Source organism: Lithobates pipiens, unplaced genomic scaffold, assembly GCF_037356315.1.
Source record: "Lithobates pipiens isolate NorthernLeopardFrog02 unplaced genomic scaffold, aLitPip1_a1.2 Scaffold_23, whole genome shotgun sequence".
NCBI classification, from domain to species: Eukaryota; Metazoa; Chordata; class Amphibia; order Anura; family Ranidae; genus Lithobates; species Lithobates pipiens.
Window position 1 is genome coordinate 153628739 of NW_027507785.1, and position 23647 is coordinate 153652385.

At 44.3% G+C, this 23647-nt stretch overlaps 1 protein-coding gene across 2 annotated transcripts in view; it reads right to left on the reverse strand.

The window, feature by feature from the left end:
* Positions 1–23647, reverse strand: part of IFT56 (intraflagellar transport 56) — an 872526-nt gene that overhangs the window by 431759 nt on the left and 417120 nt on the right. For both annotated transcript variants that reach the window (XM_077452501.1, XM_077452500.1), the window contains exon 10: positions 9277–9332. In XM_077452501.1, coding sequence (XP_077308627.1) covers positions 9277–9332 — 56 coding nt within the window. The remainder of the gene's footprint in view (positions 1–9276; positions 9333–23647) is intronic.

The following is a 23647-nucleotide window of genomic DNA, read 5'->3' on the forward strand; positions in this document are numbered from 1 at the left end:
GAGGCCGATTGATCGCTCTGTTCTCGGCTGCTGCCACCGCCATTCTCGGTGAGGGAATCAGGAAGTGAAGAGTTGAGGCTTCACTTTCCAGTTACCTACTGCGCATGTGCAAGTCGCACAGCGCAATGGGAATGGTCCGTTCTGTCTCTGGGACCTCTGTGTGTCCCAGCAGACAGCGCGCCGGGAAAGGAAGAAGCATAGACTCCTGTTGGAGTCTATGCCCGGAAGTGGGTGCAAATACCTGTTTTAGACAGGTATGTGCACCCTCCTCCCCCCTGAAAGGTGCCAACTGTGACACCGGAGGGGGGGAGGGTTCCAATGAGCAGAAGTTCCACTTTAGGGTGGAACCCCCGCTTTAATTAACTGCTGCTGTATAGGAATCAAATTTGATAGCAATGGAAGATCTCCCTGACAAAGAGTTTGAGATATTCAATGATTTGACTCCTTACTCCATAACAAAAAATGTCTCTGAGCCACTGTCGGAGGGAACCCTGGATTACCAAACAGGGGCGTCATTAATCCCACTTTAGGGGAAAGTCCTAGTTGAGTTTGTAATTGATCACAAGTATGCAATAAGTGTGCTGTAAGAAAAGACAAAGAGGAAACTAGACCCCGGACAGAGATATCTAACCAGGGAAGCACCTGACGATCAAAAGGGGCAATTGACTGTTCTATGTGTTCCCATTGTTTAAGGTGAGAATGATGGAACCTTTTTCCTAATCTAGTTAACACCGCTGCAACATGGTAGTAATAAAGGTCTGGTACCCCCACGCCCCCCTTTGCTTTAGGGGGAGATAACATTTCCTTTGCAGTCTAGGTCTACTGGAACCCCAAATAAACCTTGTAAAAGCAGACTGTAGAGTAATAAAGAAAGAACGGGGGACCACTAAAGGTATGGTTTGGAAAACAGAGAAAATGTGGTACTATATCCATTTTTCAATGTTAATCCACCCAAACCATGAACACTGGGGGCTCGATCATACTTTTTAAGTGTTAAGTTTTAAATACTTAAGTGTCAAAATACAGATCTTAAATGGGAAATTATTGCCAAGATCATGAACTTAAAATGGTGACAGAGATACAATAAGAATTTCTGATTTTGATAAATTTACTTTAAATTTACTCAGGGCTCCAAAACGCTGAAATTCATACAGAATAGATGGCATGGAGACATGTGGGTTGGTGACGTAGTGTAACAGATCGTCAGCAAATACTGCCAACTTCACCTCCTGCCCGTCTAACAGTATTGCCTGTAATACGAGAATTTTGTCTAAGAGCAGTTACCAGATGTTCCATTACTAGGACGAACAGGAGGGGAGATAGAGGACATCCCTGACGCATACCATTTTGAATAGGAAAGTTAGAAGCTAAAGATTGATTAAGCCGTAATCTTGCTCTTGGCTTAGTATACAGTTCCATCATTTTCCTTAACAGGATTGGTCCTAGTCTAATTTGAATCAGAGTTTGTTTCAAAAACAGCCACCCAACACGATCAAAAGCCTTCTCTGCATCAACAGAGAAAGCAAGCTGGTATTTTGCAGACGGAGTATAATTCAAAAATATATCCGCCAATAACTCCGGGGTTGGAGACCAGAGCCCGAAGCCTTGACAAAACCTCTTGTATAGTCACTGATCTTTCTTTCTTTAAGGGTGCTCCATGTTGGATAAATAATCCTCCTAATACCACTTCAAGGCTTCCCATTGTATCGGCAACGAAGTCTCGCCGTGCTCATGGTCAATGATAAAAATTGTAATCGTTACCAAAATTGCCTGATGACATAGTGGATCTGACATAAGGGTTTCATTTAGATGCCATAACCAATCGAGGATAAGGGGTCTGGGGAGGTTGTATTGTCAAAAAAAGAGGTGAGTGATCAGACCAAATGAAAGACCCAATATCCACAATTAGATTCCATTCCAATATCCGTGATCCCGTAAAAAAAATCATCTAACCTACTGTAAAGACTGGTGAACTGATGAATAGTATGTATAATCCCAATTTTGGGGATTTAAGATTTTAAACAACTCTCTTTTAAGGGCTCTCAAAGGACTATAAGAAATATTTGATGGCTGAAAGGAGGTATCCATCTGGGGTTCTAGTACCATATTAAAATCTCCTCCTACAAGAATCGTGCCTTCTGCAAATTCTGTCAAGAGGTGAAGACATTGTGTAATTACCGTTATTTGATCATAATTTGGGATATACACATTGGCGATTGTAAAAACTATTCCAAAGCCTAAATTTAAGAAAGAGATACCGGCCATTGGGGTCAGTTACATGCTTCAAGGCAAGTATTGGTAAACGCTTATGAATAGCGATGGAGACTCCCCTATGAGGACAAAGTACTATGAAACCATCTTGAATATTATCTTTGTGAGCATGCTGGAATACAATTTACTTTAAAATGGGTCTATTGAAAAAGTATAATATCTACCCTGGCTTTGAGAAGTGCATATACAATTTGACCTCTTTTGGATTGTTTATTGATACCCTTAACATTATAGGAACAGCGTTTCAATGAGGATGGTGAGGATAGTGTGGTTGCCATTTCTTGGTAAAAAAGAAAACAAAAAGGAAAAAAAAAAAAAAAAAGAAAAAAAGGGAGAAACAAGAGTAAAGTGATGAGAGAGAACTCTCTCTTTGGATCCTGGCCTAGCTAGAAACCAACTCTAAATAAAAAAATAGTAAGTGCTACAAATGTATAGCATACTAAAAAAAAAGAAGAAAGAAAAGGAAAGGAAAGGGGGACAATGATTCATACCAATCCCTACCAGAGGGCTGGTATACATACGAGGGGAATGTGGATACAAAGAGAAAGCCCCGTAGTGGGACCCGATAGAAGGATCGCCTTTATTATACTCATAACTGTGAAAATATAGTCAAACTATTTCTGCACTCATGAAGACCCGAAACTAAAAAAACAAAAGGACATCATATATTCATTTAAATGAAACTTGGATGTTTGCTAGAGGTAGTTGACAATAACCAAAGAGGAGGTAAAAAAAGAGAAAAGAACAAAAAAATCCTTTTGCTGATTCCTATAGGGGAAAGTAAAAAAAGTTGGCATTCATATACTTTATATGATATGCCTCCCCCCCCCCCCCCCCGGATCCCCACATCAAAAAGCATATGTGCGTACCTGTAGTGCGTGTCCTACAACTACAAACGCACAAAACGCATACACACATCATGCACCCTCTACAAGAACTCCATTAGTTAATGCCTGCCAGCGGATTCCACCCATATGTATTTACCATGTGCTGGTGGCACGGTCAGGGCAACAGGTTGATATATGTACAACATCATCACTTATCTGTATAATACCTCCACCTGCCTAAGAAGTAATCATGCTGCAGCTTATATTATAAGTATAGAATTTCTTTTCTCCTTTCTCCCTCCCCACCTCCAGGCAGAGCCACCCCTCGAAAAGGAGTGCTCATACCCATGGGGGGAAAGGAGAGAATAAAGAAAGGAGGAAAATAAATAAATAAATAAAACATTGTTCCTATATGGAAAAGTGTAGAGCCTGGTACCAATACATTTTATAAAATATATGCCTCCCCCACCGATCCCCATATCCATATGTGCGCACAGGTAGCACACATCCTAACCTACAGGTGCACACCACGTATACACACATAGTTATGCACCACTCTACTGGAAGCCCAGTAGTTATTACTACCAGCAGATTCCACAAATGTTTATTTGTCCTGCGCAGGCGACACGGTCAGGAGGACAGGTCCATGTATACACAACAAATGTTACTCATGTACATAATACCTATCCCATCTCCCCCCCGCACGACAAACAACCATATCTCAGCTTATATTATGCATATAGAATTTTTTTATAGAATTCCTTTTGCTACTTCCCCCATGCAAAACCACCCGCTCCAAAGGGGAGTGTTCCAAACCATAAGTGAAAAGAAGAAAAGAAACAAAAACACACAGGGGGAGGGAGGCAAATACATTCCTCCCCTTAATATCCAAGCCTACAACCTACATTCCTGACAAATATTATCATATCATTTCAAATCATCAAGTCATATATTTTTCATATATCATCATTGACCTATTACATAGGCATAATCAATCAGAAATTAATCAAAACACTTTTTAAATCTCTAGAAACAATGTCTTCCAAGACAGAGAAAAAAACAAAACAAATCCTCCTCCATGGAAAAAATATACTAATGATACTGTTACTGAAAATCCCTTATTAACCCCCTTATTAGACTATGGTGGACTATGGGGGGGGGTGTAATTCCCGATCTGCCGGGGTATTCCCTCACTACCGGAGCATGACGCCCTTCACCCCAAAATAATGAGCAAGACTGTGGCCACTCTAAGCTCTGGTAGCTCCAGGGCTGTTACCACAGCCGGGATATCCGATGGACCACAGATAATTAACCATTTGCCCTCATCCGGATTTGTAGCTGGAATGGAAAGTTCCAACGGTAAGAAATATTACAATCTTGTAACAATGCCAGAAGAGGTTTTAATGCCTTCCTCTTTCTAGGGTGAAATGGCACAGATCTGGCAACAATTGGATCGTAGTCCCGTTATAGTCAATTGGGCCTTTCACTCAAGCTTTCCTCATAATGTCCTCTTTTACACAAAAAAAAATATGTAGTTGGCATATAATATCCCTTGGTTTAGCTGGATCAGGGTTTTGTGGCCCCAGGGACTGGTGAACCTATCGAATTCCAAATCGACCAGCTCAGTTGTTCCCAATATAGAGATAAAAATGCCTTTTACCGTTTCTAAGAGATCTTCAACCCCGCCGCCTCCGATAACCCTTGAAACTGAATATTATTGCACCAATTACAATTATCTTGATCCTCTACAAGGGAGTACAGTGTTTCTATTTGAGATTCATGCATATCTAATCATTGGTCCTGCACATGGACAGCATCAGCCAAAACTGTAACAGAGCACTCTGATGTTTTAACCTGGGTTACTTGTAGTTCGTTGCTTGACCACCTGAATATCAGTGTGATATCCTTGCTCCAAACGCTGTACAAATGCCTTAAATTCACTCCGTGTTGGCAAAGCTTTTAGGAATTCTCGCAAATCCCCATCATCTCCCCCATCTAATCTCTGGCTTATGGTCGGTGGTTGTATAGGCAGGGGGGGAGGCAGAGGTGGAGAGGAGAGAGGTGAAACACTCTGCGATTCTTGTAGAACAACTGCAACAACAGCCTTGGATTGTTGGAGAGCAGGACTATATATTGGAGAGCAAGATGGAATGTGAGATGGAGTGTAAGATGGAGTGTAAGCGACCCCTGTATGCAGGTCTGTATACTGTCTTATAGACTGACTTACTTGCCGGTCTATCTGCGGACCCACCTGTTGCTCTGTTGCCATCTTCGCTATTATGCTAGAGGAGTGGGTCCATCGGCCGACAGAGAAAAAGTCCTAAATATCAGTTTGCGGGGATACAGGTGTAATATCATATAGGCCAATAGAAATACCACGTCTCCTCTTGCCCATGAGAACCAGGGACAAACCAGAGAACCTGAGGGGAGGCCGGGGGGGGGGGGGGGAACCAGAGCAAATACTGATGCAAATACTGATGCTGAGGGGACCAGTGCAGACAAAGCAGGAACAAAAGTAAAAGCAAAAGTCCATGGATACCAGATTATGCAGAGGTAGAGGGCATGCAAAAAGAGCAAAAACACAGGCACAAGGCAATGCTAATGTAAGTGGTGACAGTAGCGGTGATAGCAGCGATGAGCAGGGGTTAAGCAGGGGTTATGCTGGCTACCTCATTACATGATTACAAGTCCTCCGAAGAGGTATCAAAACACAACTCACTAGCGCAACCCATCACTGAACACAGCTCATGACTCACGGCTGACAGACTGTCTGGCAGATTGCCACTCACGGCTTCCCGGCTGGCTGGTTGATTACTACTCCCGGCTGGCTTGTTATTGCTCCCACCTCCCTGGTCTCTCTCCCGGGCTGTCACCGAGCACAGTACGCTGATTCCTCCATGTGAAGTCCACCCCCCCATTTTTGAATGTAGGTATTTATTGGGCCAGCCTTCGGGTGAACATCATGTAGGCTGACCCAGTATTACATGGAATAGATACTAATTTTCTTTCAAGGGATTTTTCATTTCATTTTATCTGGTTTCCTTTTCCCTTCTATTCCCTTCGGGGGTAATGTGAAGCAGGTTGCTGATGGGTTCCTGTAGTTTGGTGAGGAGTATTGATACACTGATATATGGTTCTCTTGTTACTAGGAATGCTCTTGCTAGAGAAATCAAACATTGGAAGTGTATATATGAATATGTATAATTGTTTGTGTCTGTATGTATATATTCAGGTGTAATCACATACATGGTCATATACAATATTTGCTCTTTAATTGAAAATGTTTTTTGCAGAAGTGGTAATATTCCCTGAAGAAAATTTGCTTATATCAGCATAGTTTGAAACGCGTTGGTTATTCCCACCTACTTTATCTTATCGCAATTCACTGGATGAAGCAACTGCAAGTAGATTGGGACTACCACTTCATGTTTACACCAACTTTCTTTATGTAATGTGATATCATTGTTGTGATGTTGTCAGGGAACCTCCACACCAAGCAGGTGAATCCCGGATCCAATACGCGAATTTGTGCACCTTTTCCGATTATATGTGCGCATCATATGTAATAGATATGAGCATCGGCGCATGGATGTGAGCACTGGCGCACAGATGTGCGCATCAGCGCATTTTTGTGGAATGGACATGCGCAAAGTGCACGTTCTTGTGCTCATGCACCCACCCGGGGCGAATCACGGCGCACGGCGCCCTATTTAAACTAACAGCCACTTGGCATCAGTGCTGGATTGTCTCAGCTCGTTCCTGTATACCTGCTACTACTTTGTCTGACTTCCATGGATCTTGAACACCCGGCTCATCCTGACCGCCTTCTTGGAATACCCTTGCAACCTTGTCTGCCTTGTTTACCTGCACCAACCCGGCTTGAACCTTTGACTTCACTTTGTCGCCCGATTCTGTACTCCGCTGCCTGTCCTGTTGCCAAACTCTGCCTGTCCCCGACCATGAGCCTGCCTGCCATCTGTGTACCTCTCTGCCAGCCCGTTGCCGGCTCCTGCTTGAGCTTTGACTTGCTACCTGCTTGCCTTCAGGCACCTGCACCCTTCCGCTGCCCTAGCAGTTCCTGTCTCCACCTCCAGGGGTGCTAGGACCGGGGCCGTGCAAGAGGCCACCCTCATCATTTCGGACTCCGCTGTAAGGTACGTGACAGATGTTTTGTATTTCTATTGGGAATTGTATTCAAGTCTATTTGTAATAAATATATATGTTTTATAAATACAGTATCTTTTTTCAATTGCCCACATAATCCCACTCTGGGGTTTATTCTTATATTCCATTTAAGGGATGATGGCGATTACATGTATGGCCATGTGAGTGATTAACTCTAGATAGCTGCACCTTATTTTAAATTGCCAGGGTCTCAAATAGTTTTTAGCAAATCATTCATGATTTGGACAATTTGTACTTAAATACTCTAGAAGACACATCTTCATCTCCGGATTCAGCTTCAGTAGCCAAACCTGCTTGAAAGGATGACATGGCTCCAGATGCGTCTTCAATAACCTTGCCATGCAAAACTTCCTCAAAAACAGATGAAGCTGCAGCTGTCGAGGATATACTGTAGTCTGACAAGGTGGAGGACAACTCTTCTTTAACTGAAGACACAAATTTACTATAGGCCATAGCTGATTCATCTTTAACCAGGCCACTGATACAAGAGTGACATAAAGGCTTGGACCAGAAAGATCCCATTTTTCCCCCACAGACTGCACAATTCTTGGGAGCAGATCCTAAACCTTAATCCAGGGTCCCGACCTGCAAAAATAATGACATGTTGGCTAACTGCAACACCTTCATTCCCCCTAAAGTATGCCCCAAAATCAGAAAGGTTGCAGCACACTGTCAGCTTAAGCCCAAAACCAAGGAGCCTCAGAAGCCCTGCACATACAACAGATTATCAAACAGGGTAAGCCAGCAGGTAAATCACACCCCCAGCTGCTGGAGTAGACTGCATTTGCTTACGCGTGAGAGGGGAATGGAAGAAACCACTGCATTTTCGAAGCAGCGCAACCTCACAACCCCTGCTGGGACCGCTCACAGCAGTGCCACATATCCCAGGAGGCATAGCCTTTCATTTAAGAACAGGAGAAGGGGACGGGCCTATTGGCGTGTCATTGAGAGGTCCGCCCGCTGAACTTGGAAGAGCCGGCTGGCCTCTCGATGATGTCAAAGAAAACATGGTGGCGTGGGATGGAGCTGTGGCTGGGCATTAGAGGATCTCAGAGAGACAATGCTGTAATCACTGGATGGGTAAGTATCTGAAATGTGCAGATACCACCATCAGGTAAGCGGGGGAAAAAAAAAAAAAATAGGGAGGTTGGCTGGAGTTCCTCTTTAAGCTATGATATTAAAAGACTGAACTGCATTTTTTGACAAGTTGTTGCTGTCAAACTATCTGTAAGAGGCCAAAGTGGATTGATATATTCTTTCTATTGATATGAGGTGAAAACCACTCATTGATCGTATGGCTGCTAAGGTGTGCTGAGAGGAAACAGAGCAGATGTACTAATTCCAGTGCACTGTGAAAGTTTATCAACACATATATAAATCAATATACTCATCTATATGTTAGCTTATAGGACACTGGGAAATAAGAGTCAATTCAGAAAGGCAAATTAATGTAGGGTTTGACCTTAAAGTGGTTGTAAAGGCAGAAGGTTTTATATCAATGCATTGTAGGATAAAAAAAACCTGTGTGCAGCAGCCCCCCTTATCCCCCCTAATACTTACCTAAGGTCCATCATATAGATCCAGCGATGTTGCAAGAGAGACTCCGCTGTCTGGAACTCCTCTCCTCATTGGCTGAGACAGCAGTGTGCCAATCAGCAGAGAAAGGGGGCAGGCAGGGCTGGGCCACAGCGCCGTGTCTGAATAGACACAGGGAGTGGCGACTCGGCTCTGGTGTCCTCATAGCAAGCTGCTTGCCGTAGGGGTACTCAACAGGAGGGAGGGGTCAGGGGCACCAAAGAGGGACCCAAGAAGAGGAGGATCTGGACTGCTCTGTCAAAAACCACTGCAGAGAGCAGGCAAATATAACATGGTTGTTATTTTTAACGAAAAAAAACAAAAAGTAGACTTTAGTATCACTTTAAAAACACATACTGTAGCTAACACAAGCTCACATACAATCATTAATGACCATAAAGTAAAGATGAATATGTACCTGTGGAGTAGATGGTTCTAGGTCTTTAATCAAGTTAAAAGCTTCTTGTACATCATCTATATTTAAAAAGGAAGAAAAAAATCAAATTGTAATTAAAATGTAAGACAAACAGAAAACTATACACAAAGACACTGCACTAGGTCTTTATAGCTTTTCACTTTGCAACTAAACATTATAAAATTCAATTATAATGCTCATACCGCTTAGACTCCTTTAACACTGGGGTGGTGCGGGCTGTTATAGCGGTGTTTTTTTTCCGGCCGCTAGCGGGGTGCTTTTAACCCCCGCTAGCAGCCAACAAAAGGGTTAATAGTGCCCTTGTTGCAGCACTGCCGAAATGCTTTGCAGGCGCTGCAGCAGCGCTACCCATTCATTTAAATGGGCAGGGAGTTTCAGGAGCAGTGTATACACCACTCCCACACCTCCCCAAAGATGCTGCTTGCAGGACTTTTCCCATCCTGCAAGTGCACCACCCCAATGTGAAAGCATTTATAAAGAAAATTGACTGTAATTTGCTGGCAGAATAACCTCTAAAATAGATTTGCCTATATCTGGATGTAAATGCTGTAAGAGCTGTAAACAGCGCCCATGTAATTATGATCATCATTGTTGCAATTTTCAGGTTTTAAACAAATGAATTTGCATAATTGCAAACTAGGTCGGAATCTTAACCACTTCAATACAGGGCACTTTCACCCCTTCCTGCCCAGGCCAATTTTCAGCTGTAATACTTTGAATGAGAATTGCTCAGTCATGCAACACTGTACCCATATGACATTTCTTTTCACACAACTAGTGCTTTCTTTTGGTGGTATTTAATTACCACTAGGCTTTTGATTTTTTGCTAAATTAAATGAAAAAAGGCAGAACATTTTTAATTTAAAAAACATCCTATTCTTTGTTTGTTATAACATTTTCCAAATAGTCCTTCCTTATAAATTTAAGCCAAAATATATACTGCTTAATTTCTTTGGTGAAAATAACCCAAATCAGTGTGTGTATATATATGAAAATTAAATTTATCCTGATGTATTGATGGCCTATTTATGGTAATTCCTTGAGGCCCTAAAATGCCAAGACAGTGCTAATACCCCAAAATTACCCCTTTTTTTTTTTTTTTTTTACATACTGTCATCAGTGCAGTACAGCTTCATCTTATACAGTAACTGGTGTGGTGGTAAACAGGGACACTGACTGGTGACAGTATGTAAAAGAAAAAAATATATATATTTTTAATACTATGATTGCTTATAACAGTGAACTTCACTGTTCTAAAGCAACCATTTTTTTCTGAATGAAATCCATTCATTCAGTGTTTACTATTGTGATTAGTTGTGACTGGCCCTGTCTGTACCATGTGACTACTATGACCAATCAGAGAGATCAAAAAAATACACAATGAAAGGCATGAATCAAAGCCATTCATTGTGTACAATTGCCATGTGATCTACTGTGATTGGTCACAGCGATCAAATGGTACCAACAGCAGGCCGGCACACTGATCTGTCATCTGCTGTATCCAATGGAAACAGTGTGCGACAGATCATGCCGAAACATGGCCCATGGGGCAGGATCCTGGAAGGATGTTTGAAGGCACAGAGAAATGATACTACCACAACCATACATTTTCTGAAAGCACATGGCCAGTAGAATAAATAGAAGGTGCTACTGATTTTTAAGGCTGCGCAATATTTAAGCAAATGTTTATCAAAATAATTTTTTTTCCCCAAAAATACACTAAAATCATTAATAGTGCACAACATAACTTACAAAATTCCTGCTAAATCTCTACTAAAGCATTGTTCACATGTGGCATACTAAAATGTACACCCATGGGGGGCCATGTTTACCCACACAGGAATGCACAGGTGTTCCGTGCATCCCAGTATAGGCAGTCCCATTTATGTCAATTGGGATGCAATGGCTGCACAGGCATAGCTGGTGTTCCCAATCTGACATCTGTGTGGGTGTGGGTACACCACCCCAAACACAGACAGTGTGAGCTCAGATACATGCAGGCGGACCTACACTGATGTAAAATTGAGAACAATGGCTCTGTTTGTGCAGTTGCTACATCCCAAATGACATCAATGGGACTGCCTGCACAGCAATGCATGGAACACCTGTGCATCCCTGTAAAGGTACGCTGCGTATGCCCTGTGTGGACAAGGCCTTAGGCCCCTTTCACACAAGCACATTGATTGGATCTGCCTGTCCATTTTTCAGCCGGCCCAAAAGACCACCAATTGTTCTCTATGGAGAGGCTGATGTAAATGGACATGTGTCCATTTACACCCACCTGCATCAGATCCAGTCCAGTCTGCTAAAAACAGAGGGATGGGGAGCCAATTCCCCATCCATCTAGCAGACCGGATCAAATGAAGTCCATTTCTATCCGACCGCCCCATAGAGAACAGCGGGTTGTGTCCATGTCCTCTCTGCCTCAGCAGAGCGGACATGGACCTGTCATCTGCTTGCTCAGTAGAGATCAGCAGACAGATCCCCCACTGAACAGGCAGATCTGCTTCACAAAGTCGACTCGATGTGAAAAGGGTCTTACCAGGAGTGGCCGGTCCATTAGGGGCGCTGCCCTCTGCAGAGCGCCAGACTCATATGTTTGTATGAGTTTTTTTTTTTCAAGCCACATGATTAGAACCTGAGGCTCTAATTGGCTTGAAAAATGTTGGGCTCGGGGAGCAGAGCATTGCACCCCAAACCCCCCTACTTGTGACAATAGCGAATTAATATCTTCCGACTTCTCCTTCTGGCCAAACAGGATGGAGGATGGATAAGGCTGGCCGGGAGGATAAGCTGAACAAGCCGTGAATTAGTGAGTGTGGGGGGGAACCATCACCGTGGAGAGGCTGAGTGCAGATGGACCTGGGAGGGTGGGGGGGGGGGGGTGGTGATCATACTATGTGTCTTTTTTATATATAAATTATTTTTTTGGGGGGGTCTTTGGTGAGATAATCAGAGGTCTAAAAATCGATTTTTTGAGACAGAGAATGGGACTGAAGATAATCCATTTCTCTGTAGCATTTTACTTGAATGAATGAGGAATCTGTATAGAGATTTCTCATTCATTCATAAAATTACAGTCTGATACATAGTAACTCTTGCGGTTTACTATGCATCAGCTGTCAGTGGATATAGGAGCGATTGCTGCCTATATCCAGTGTACTATGGGGGGGAAGCTTGGTAAACACACACGTTTACCAAGTCCCCCCAAGCCACAACTTCACCTCAACCAGCACCGCCTCCTCCCCCCTTCCCCCGCTGCGCTTCCCAGTCTGACAGATTGCGGAGCTCATTGCAGGGAGAAGCTGCAGGCAGCAGGAGGGAGGGAGAGATGCCACCAGAGCAATGATGGGTCGGGGGTGTGGGGCTGGTACGGGGGGGGGGCTGACTGGCGGGAGGACACATCTGGATCCCCCCAAGCGCCATGCAGAACCTGAAGATGGCGGGAGTGGAAGAGGAGTGATGCTGACTAATGATGGTAGCTGCGGGGAGCAGTTTTGCATGGGGGGAGGGGTCGGATCAGGTGAAGGAGGGGTAATCAGTGCTGGGGGGAAAGAAGGGGGATGAATGGGATAGGAAAGGAGAGTGGGGGGAGCAGTTTTAGGTGGAAGGGAGCGGCGGGGGTGAAGAGGTTGGGGACAGGGAAGTGGGCGCATGGGTGGGGGGCGGGGTCACATTTAGGGTTGCAATCCGCTGATAAGAGTTATAGAATTGTTCGGCAGAGTCTGCTGAACAATTCTAATATAACCTTATGGTCACCATAAGCTTATAGGAGAGGGAGAAATAAAGTCTGTACGGTGTACAGACTTGGCCACCTGTACGTCCTGACAGTGAAAAGGTTAAGCATATTTCTACTGTTACAGACCATAGTTTCCGCTTTTTTGCTAGTCATCTTGCTTGATATATCTATCTGTGAGTCTTGTACTGTATTCCTAATATTTTGAAATAGTTTTGTAAAGTATAGCATTTTTGTATAGTTAAAGCACATTTATACACTGCAGAGATCTCAGCTTCCTTGCTTATACTGCATAGTAACTTTGTTAGATAGACGCAAGCGCAACAATTTGGGGCTCGGCACCAGAATATATTGTGCTGAAGCAGACTTGTTTTTCTGTGGTGTGTTGTGTAGCTTATGCTAGGTAAAAATGTTGTGCAAGCTGTTTAGGAAAAGCAAGGCTGCAGAAGTTTCTGGTGTTCATAAGGGAGCATGCAGCTTACCTATCTGGGCCAGAGACAATGAGTAGGAGCCTCTTTCTAAAGAATTTTCAAAGTATGTTTCTCCCTTGAATAATACTTGGGGTGATAAAATCTCAGATTATTTTGTAGATTTTAGCCTTAAGGGGTTGGATTTAAGTAAAGTAGAGAGGAAGGAGGTGTCCACAGTGGGATGGTACTTTCTCTATGCTCGCATTACTGAATCACAGAAAAGGGAGAAGGCAGAGGCAGAAGTGAAGGTATTAAAAGACCAGCTAGCAGTTGCTTCTGAAGGTGTATTCATTCAAATGCTAGTTGGGCTGATCAATTAATACCTTAAGGAAAAGGAAGGGCCGTAATCGTGTTAATAAAGCCAGGGTGCGTGCCATTGTCACATCGCAAAACTTTTGCAAGGAAATCCTTCCCATCACAAAGGAGAAGTGATTCATGAAGAAGGTTTGGGAGGGAAAACCAAACCACTGGCAATTGGCAAGGGACCAGGATTTTGGACAAATGTTTTGGTATCATAGTTGCATGAAAATATTATTGGAATGAAAGTACTTCAAGGTCAGTCTATTCAGACTGAACGGGGTACATTCAGTTTGGTATCCTGATAAAGCGTATCTGGTTAGGGCGGTGAGGGCTGTGGTCAGAGGTCATCTACATTCCTCCACCAGAGAAGAAAGCCTGTCTCAAGCAGTGCAGACTTCCTGGAGGCCACAAAGAAATTGGGGAGACTATTCAAGAACCGTTGTAGAGATCCTTAGACCTGCTGCAAGTCCTTTCTCATCTGCGGTGTTTCCAGTAGAGAAACCCGATGGGACATATAGAATGACTGTGGATTTGTCAGAAACCATGAAACAGACTGAGACAGAAGAACAATCAAATCACCCTAGTTTATTAATAAAAATAAAAAGGTAAATAGAAAAAAGCGTAGTCAAGCATAGCCAGAGTCCAGTAGCCAGATCGGGTAGTCAGCCAGTCCATAGTTCATTAACCAGATCGGGCAATCAGCCAGGCCAGAAGTCAGGGATCCAACGAGAGCAACTGCAAGCAGGATAAGAAGCCAGAAGGGATGTCAGCAAGCCAGTCTTGATACAAACAGCAGGAGATGGTTTCTTGTGATGTGACCAACGCAAAGGCAAAAGGAAAAAAGTGAGCTAGAAGGCTTTAAACAGGCAGGTCAGACGAGCATCATTGGGAACAGCTGGTAACTGTGGAAAGAGAAGAGAGCTAGCAATTAGCCGACAGCTGAGTGGCCAGCCCAGAGGAGGAAGCCCTGACAGTACCCCCCCCCCCCCCAATGACCCATCTCCCTTGGAGGGCCACCGGGCTTGAGTCTATGGAACTTGCGGAGGAGGACAGGGGCATGTACGTCAGAGGATGAAACCCAGGAGCGTTCCTCCAGACCTTACCCCTTCCAATGCACCAGGTACTGGATGTGCCCACGGAACCTACGGGAGTCAACAATGGATTGTACCTCATACTAATGGTTCTCAACCTGAATAGGGTGAGGACGTGGCACCGAGGTGGTAAATCGGTTACAGACCAACGGTTTCAATAAGGAGACATGAAACACATTAGAGATGCGCATACTAGGAGGAAGGTCCAACGTGTAAGCTACTGGGTTAATCCTGCGAAGGATACGGAAAGGCCCAATAAACCGAGGTGCAAACTTCAGTGAGGGAACACGAAGCCGGAGGTTGCGAGATGACAGCCAGACCCTGTCCCCAACCTGGTAGGAAGGCGCAGGCAGGCGTCTGCGGTCAGCATGGAGTCTGTACCTATCATTAGCATGACGCAAAGCCTCCTGGACTTGTACCCAAGTGGAACGAAGACCATGGAGATGCTCCTCTAACGCAGGAATACTCTGCGGAACAAACGAGTCAGGCAACATGGAAGGTTGGAAACCATAATTCGCCATAAATGGAGACAATCAGGAGGCAGAATTCAAGGCATTGTTGTGAGCAAACTCTGCCCAAGGTAATAGGTCAGACCAGTTGTTATGATGGTCAGAAATATAGCAACGTAGGAATTGCTCCAAGGACTGATTGGCTCGTTCTGCAGCCCCATTAGACTGCGGGTGATACGCAGAAGAGAACGCAAGCTGGATTCCCAACTGTGCACAAAAGGCTCGCCAGAACCGGGAGACAAACTGACTGCCCCTATCCGAGACAATCACCTTGGGTAGCCCATGTAAGCGAAAGATCTCCCAAGCAAAAATGGAAGCCAGTTCCTTAGAGGTGGGCAACTTCTTAAGTGGAATACAATGACACATCTTTGAGAACCGGTCAACCCCCATAAAGGATAACAGTGTTGCCTAGGGAGTTGGGCAATTCCACAATGAAATCCATAGACAGGTGAGTCCAGGGCCTCTCTCCATTGGGTATGGGTTGTAGGAGGCCCACAGGAAGGTGTCGTGGAGTCTTACTCTGAGAACACACAGGACAGGCAGCTATGAAAGCAGTAACATCGGCCCGTACACTAAGCCACCAGAATTGTTGGGAGATGGCCCAAATGAGTTGATTCTTCCCAGGATGGCCAGCTGCCTTGGGAGAATGGTAAGTCTGGAGCACTGCAGTATGGAGACTCTCTGGGACAAAGCAGCGGTCACAAGGTTTATCAGGAGGAGCATGGACCTGAGCAGCAAGAATTTTGTCACCCAAAGAAGACTGGTGCAAACCGTAGCCAAGATACGATCAGGAGGAATCATAGCAACCGGAACCGACTCCAAATTGGAAGTGGAGGAAAATTGTTGTGACAAGGCATCAGCCCTTACATTCTTAGTACCGGGTAAGAATGAGACAATGTAATTAAAGCTCGACAAGAAAAGAGCCCATCGCGCCCTTCTGGGAGAGAGTCGCTTAGCCTCAGACAAGAATGTAAGATTCTTATGGTCAGTTTTTGCGTCTCCCATAGAGGGTTAGTCCAGGCCAAGGCTCTCTCAGAAAGCAAAGATATCACAAAACCTACTTTGCTTCTGTCCGTGGGAAACGCCTGGGGCACCATTTCGAAGTATATCTCAACCTGATTGAGAAACCCTCTGCATTGAACTGGATCACCCCCAAATCGCTGGGGAAGAGGAGCAGAACCAGACATACCTCATATAGAGGTAATACTCAAGGCGGGTGCCTGCACAGAGACTGGCGCAGCAGCAGGGACGGCCTGCGACTCAGGTTGTACTGGAGCAGCCACCGTGGGGGATTCAAGGTGAGCCGTGCGATTCAAGAGCATTTGTAATGCCAAGGCAAACTGATCCATGCGGTGATCTTGCTCATCCAATCTGGAAAAAATATTACCAACACGTGGATTGACTGTATCTTCTGAATTCATGGCCTTCGCGTACTGTCAGAAACCATGAAACAGACAGAGACAGAAGTACAATCAAATCACACTTGTTTATTAATAAAAATAAAAAGGTAAATAGAAAAAGCGTAGTCAAGCATAGTCAGAGTCCAGTAGCCAGATCGGGTAGTCAGCCAGTCCAAAGTTCATTAACCAGATCGGGCAATCAGCCAGGCCAGAAGTCAGGGGTCCAACGAGAGCAACTGCAAGCAGGATAAGAAGCCAGGAGGGATGTCAGCAAGCCAGTCTTGATACAAACAGCAGGAGATGGTTCCTTGTGATGTGACCAATGCGAAGGCAAAGGAAAAAGTGAGCTGGAAGGCTTTAAGTAGGCAGGTCAGACGAGCATCATCAGGAACAGCTGGTAACTATGGAAAGAGAAGAGAGCTGGCAATTAGCCGACAGCTGAGCAGCCAGCCCAGAGGAGGAAGGGCTAAGCAAGCCCTGACAGGATTACAGAGGTCTAAACAAAGTGGCACCTCCATTGAAGTCAGCTGTACCTGCTATGATTTCAATCATTGAGAAAACTAAAGAGGCATTAGAATATTATGCTGTGATATACATTAATGGTTTATTTTTTATTTTGATAGACCCAGATTGCCAGGACCACTTTTCTTTTGTGTGGGATGGCCACCAGCACACTTTAACTGTGCTTCCTGAAGACTATGTTCATTCTCCAACGATTTGTCATGGACTGATTGCTCGAGATTTAAAGGGGTTGTAAACCCTCACAGTTTTTCACCTTAATGCATTCTATGCATTAAAGTGAAAAACCTTTTGTGCTGCAACACCCCCCCCCCCCCCAGACCCCCCCCTTTCTTACCTGAGCCTGATCGTTCCAGCGATAGGGACTAGCACAGCAGCTCCAGCTGTTGTCTCGGGTCTGTGTCAATGGACACAGCAGCAGGACTTGGAAGCATGCCCGCACGAGTGCCCCCATGGAAAGCGGCTCTCTGTGGGGGCACTTGAAAAGAGGTGGAGCCAGGAGTATTGCGGGGGGACCCCAGAAAAAGGAAGATCAGGATCACTCTGCAAATCCCTTGCACAGAGGAGGTAAGTATAACAGGTTTGTTATTTAACCACTACAATACAGGGCACTTTCACCCCCTTCCTTCCCAGCCCAATTTTCAGCTTTCAGCGCTCTAGCGCTTTCAGTGACAATTGCGCGGTCATGCTACACTGTACCCAATTGAAATTGTTATCATTTTGTTCGCACAAATAGAGCTTTATTTTGGTGTTATTTATTCACGACTCCGTTTTTTTTTTTTGCGATATAAGCGCAAAAATAGCGGAAATTTGGAAAAAAAACAATATTTTCTTTTTTCTATTTGAAAAGAAATCCAATAAAATCAAATTGTGTCATAAATTTAAGCCAAAATGTATTCTGCTACATGTTTTTGGTAAAAAAAAATCCGTTAAGTGTATAATAATTGGTTTGTGTGATCACGGACATATGTACGCAAATGATCATGTACATATGTGTGCAGGTGATCACGTACATATGTGTGCAGATAATCATTGGGACATGTGATTTTAGTGGGACATATGTGGGGGACATGTTTTTATTATTAGGGACATGTGTTTTTATTATTTGGGGACATGTATGTTTTGGGGACATGTGTGTTTTGGGGACATATGTGGGGACTGTGTTTGTACTGTGTGGTGTGTTGTGTGTTTACACTACACTGATGATCAGTGAGTAAAAAGCTGTAAAAAGCAGCCCATACTCACTGATCATCAGCCGGCTGCAGCGTTCTGCTCTCCTCTCCTCAGCGGTGACTTCCGTGTGAGGAGAGGAGAGCCGATTGCCTAGCAACCGGCTGTTTGTTTACATCACATGACGGCCGTGATTGGACACGGCCGTCATGTGATCAGGAGGGCCAATCACAGAGCCCTCCTGCCGATCTGAGATGTGCCGTGTCCGGGTGACACGAGCACATCGGGATCGCGACGCTGCGCGAGCGTGCGCGCGCGATCCCGCTACTCCTGAAGGACGTTCCTGAACGGCCTGTCAGGAGTAGACGGCTCCCACCCGGCCGTATATATGCATTGGCCGGGTGGGAAGTGGTTAAAGAAATAAATAAAGCGTTACAATCGCTTCAAGTACCCTAAATTTGAAAGTTGCTGTTTTTCACTACATTGATGACATCATAATTTCTGGGACAAAAGAAAATGCAACTGAGGCACTGCACCTGCTGATACAGCACATGGAGAACAGAGGATGGGCTAGCAAAAGAGACAAGGTCCAAGGACATGCCACAGAGGTAAAATTCCTGGGTATGATGTGGACAGCTGTGCAAACTATCCAAGTGTTGTCGCTCCCTACTACCAAAAATGAGGCACAGAAGTTCATAGGAGTGGGATTCTGGAGATTGTTAACACATCTTGGGCTGATCCTGAGGCCGATATACAATGTCACCAGGAAAAAGATCGAGTTCTCATGGGCTTTAGAGCAGCAAACCATATTCCTTGCTGCTAAAGAAGCCATTTTGCAGCATCAGGGATTGTGACCCTTGAAACAAGCAGTACCATTTCAGCTGGATGTAGTGGAGCAGGATGGTACCATACCTTGGAGTCTGTGGCAGCCAAATGAATAGAAAGGACAGAGAAAGCAATACCCATTGGATTTTGGTCCAAACAACTGACAGCGGCACAGAAGAGATGCAAGCTCCTAGAAGTACCTGTTTGGGGCCTACACAGCACTTCAACATGTAGAGACCATTACAGGAAAGGATACAGTCACTATCCATACTGCATTGCCAATAGCAGGATGGGTGAGCGATAATGGACTGACCACTAGGGCAGCTGTAGCGTGAACCAGTCACTGATAAAATGGAAGTGGTACCTTCTAGAAAGTGGGGGTATTGCAGCTGGGGATGTCAGAGGCATTTCAAAACAGTTGGCAGGGCTTGATACTTTCACTAGTACCCAGACAGAAGAAGAAATTCATGTGCTGCAGTTATCCCCCATATAAGGGGCTCCACCCTTTGAGTCTCTGTCAAAAGACATGAAGGAGTCAGCGTGGTTCACTGATGGTTCAGCCATAGTCACCTCGTCTGGGTGTAAATGGACAGCAGCAGCCTACAACCTGAGTACACAGACCTGCAGGAGACCGGAATTGGAGGATCCAGTCAGTATGCAGAGTTGAAAGCTGTAGTGATGACTCTTCAGGAGGATTCTTCTTCCCATGTCACTAGCTACACTGACAGCTGGGCAGTTTTTAAAGGACTGACAACTTGGATGCCCATGTGGAAGTCCAATGGATGATTTATAGAAAGGTGGTGTGGGAAGCAAGGAAGTCTGGGACTACATCTGGAAGGAAGCTCACTCCCACACAATAAAAATGGGGCGTGTTGACTCACATGTGCCCTCAGACTTTGATAAATATAACAATGGCAGATGAAATTGCAAAATTGAAAGCAGTTGTGCCAATTGATCCTGACTTTATTAACTTGGCCAACTGGGCCACAAGCAATCTGCACATGTGGGGGAGAAAGCAACATATGAATGGGCACAGCAGAGGGGATTGCACATATCCATGGACATGATAAAGTCGATAATAGGGAACTGTACAGTGTGTGGAGATGTGCGATGATGGCCATTGCAAAAGTACTCCACCGGGTCGATTAAGAGGGGCGAGAGGGCCTGCAGAGATCTGGCAGATTGACTTCATCGGTCCCCTGCCCCAGGCAAACAATGAACTGAATTATTGTTAAACTGCATCGGGCACCTATTCAAGACTTTTACTTGTTCATCCTTGAAAACGTGCAGATCAAGCCGCAACGCTTCAACTGCTCCAGAAACTTGTAGTTGCTTATGGTTGTCCCAAGCAAGTCCAAATTCATAATGGCTCACACTTCACCAGTTCAACAGTATAACAGTGGGCCAAAGATTCTGGAGTGTACTGGTTGTGCCACATACCATACCATACACAGGCAACTGGTTTGATTGAAAGATACAAGGGGCTATTGAAGGACCAGATATTCCAGCTTACACTCACACATACACTATAAGGGTGGGACTGTGTACTCACACAGGCAGTCATGTTGTTAAATTCTAGACCAAGAGCCAAAAGCACACCATATGAGAGGGTGGTGGGGGCTGGGGGAGAGATTCCACAGCTGGAGTGCAGAGTTCAGTATTTACACAAGGTCCCTGAAAGAGCAGGGCTAAAAGAGGAGCTGCAGTCTGCTCACATCATTTGTAATAAAAACATTTTTGCCATTCTGAAGCTTCCCTACAACCACTTTTCATATTATTTTATATATACTGTGATTCTGTACTTGCCAAATATGCTGCAGAAATCTACTGCCACCAAGTCTGGCTGCATCCATTTTAACTATGGGCACAATGTGTTGGGTTTGATATAAATATAGATGTATAAAATTTATGATTTTCTCTATCAGACTAGTTTTTAAAAACAACATGTTTAGATAGAAAAAGAAATCAGGTTACTGATGAGTTTGTTTCAGGATGCTTCTCAAACTAATGCCTTGGTAATACAGGTTGTCCTCAAACAATGGGAACTGTTGACGGTGTGCAAAATTAGTTGTTAACTACTTCCCACCCAGGCAGCGTACATAAACGGCCGGGTGGGCGCTCACGTTTAGGAACGTCCCCCAGAAGGAGGGGGATCGCACGTGCGCGCACAGTGGCACGATCCCGATGCACTCGTGTCCACTGGACACGGTGAATCTCTGATCGGCAGGAGGGCTCTGTGATTGGCCCTCCTGATCACATGACAGCCATGTCCAATCACAGCCATCATGTGATGTAAACACAGAGTTGGTTGCTAGGCAATCGGCTCTCCTTTCCTCACACAGAAGTTGTCAGTGAGGAGAGCGGATCGCTGCAGCCGGCTGGTGATCAGAGAGTATGAGTTGTTTTTTTAGAGCTTTTTACTCACTGATCACCAACCTATTGTCACCACACAATGTCCCAAAAACACCTGTCCCCCACATATGTCCCACTAAAATCACATGTCCCAATGATTATCTGCATACATATGTCCATAATTACCTGCGCACATCTGTACATGATCATCTGTGCACATCTGTCCATGATCACATGAACCAATTATTATACACTTAATGGAAATTTTTTACCAAAAACATGTAGCAGAATACATTTTGGCTTAAATTTATGACAAAATTAAATTTTATTGCATTTCTTTTAAAATAGAAAGAAAATATTGTTTTTTTTTCCAAATTTACGCTTTTTTCGCAAAAAATAAAAAACAGAGTCATGAATAAATACCACCAAAATAAGCTCTATTTGTGCAAACAAAACGATAACAATTTAATTTGGGTACAGTGTAGCATGACCGCACAATTGTCATTAAAATTGCGAGAGCATCGAAAGCTGAAAATTGGTCTGGGAAGGAAGGGGGCGAAAGTGCCCAGTATTGATTTGGTTAAGGTAAAAAAGCTTGAAACCGTTGTCGGTAACTATGTTAAACAACCTGACATACAGTATAAAAGGGTTGTCAGGCATAAGCTGGACGGGACTCTCATCATGCCTTAAAGTGGATGTAAACCAGAAATGTTTTTTTTTTTTTTTTTTTATGTCATAATGTAGAGTATACGATTTCCTATCATTTGAGCCCAGTCTTGCCACAGAGTTAATCCAGCTCTGAGCAATCCTCTTATTTTTTAGTGAGATAAATATTGGCAAACAGAGAAAAACTGTCAAATCCTCCCCCTTGCTGTGAGTGACAGGTGATTTACATATCTCATGCACTAGCCTAAGAGACATGCATTATTTTTTAATTCCCTGCCACTCCTTTCTTCTGCTGCTCTGCAAGAATTGGCTGTTCCACACCTCAGCATGATTTGGAATGCTGAAGTCATGTGGGGACTTTTCTGGGCTTGACTGGATGTTAGTGATCATAGCAGAAGTTCAGTGTAAGAAATACACATGAGAAAATGCATGTTGATAAGGGGAGTGTAGATGTGGGCGGAGAGTCTACTGACATCACGACTTCACCCACTGAACCCTGGAAAACAGACCTACCCACAAAATCTGCAGTTTTTTGGGTCTCATAGCAGACAGAGGGGAGACATTTGACAGATAAGTATACATGCAGGAGGCATGTATATCCTTCCAGATAACCAATTATGCAGTAGTTTAGAAAGGATGAGAGTGGGTTTAAATGCACTTTAAGACCAAAGAAGGAAATTCTGTAATCAGCCAGAAGATACAAGAAGACGTGAGGGCCTGATTCTCCAGAAACTGCTTACAGAGGAAATAAACCATGATGGGTTTTATTTCCTCTTTAGTTTCCTGCAAAGTAAAAGCATAATGAGCTAGCATGTATTGCCACTGCAAATGAATCCCGCAATGTTCCAGATGTCCTCGCTGGTGGCCGCGTCCATTTTCACACCTCTTCCTTCTGGTGTTGTGGAATCTGGCTCTGTGACTGGCCAGAGTCGCGTGACATCACTTCCGCGATTGCGCATGGGAGCCGATGGTCACGGCATGGGCCCTTTACAAATGCCGCGATTGTGCCCTTTCTTCAGCGTGCATGTGCCGATGACGTCGGCGCAAGTATATATGGTAAATATCTCCTAATATTAGGCAAAAAAAATAAAAAATGTGCTAGTGTACCAACATAATTAAATTATATAAACGAAGCAGCAGCTTGAAGTGAGATACACACAATAGATAGGAAATGAGAGAAGCTGTTCTAAATAGTCCCAAATATTGCAGGAAAATCTTAATTGAAATGGCATGTTATTGATCAACATATAGGATGGAATAAATCCTCTTCCCAGTGGCACCACAGTGATTCAAACCAAGGAGCCCCCGCCACCTT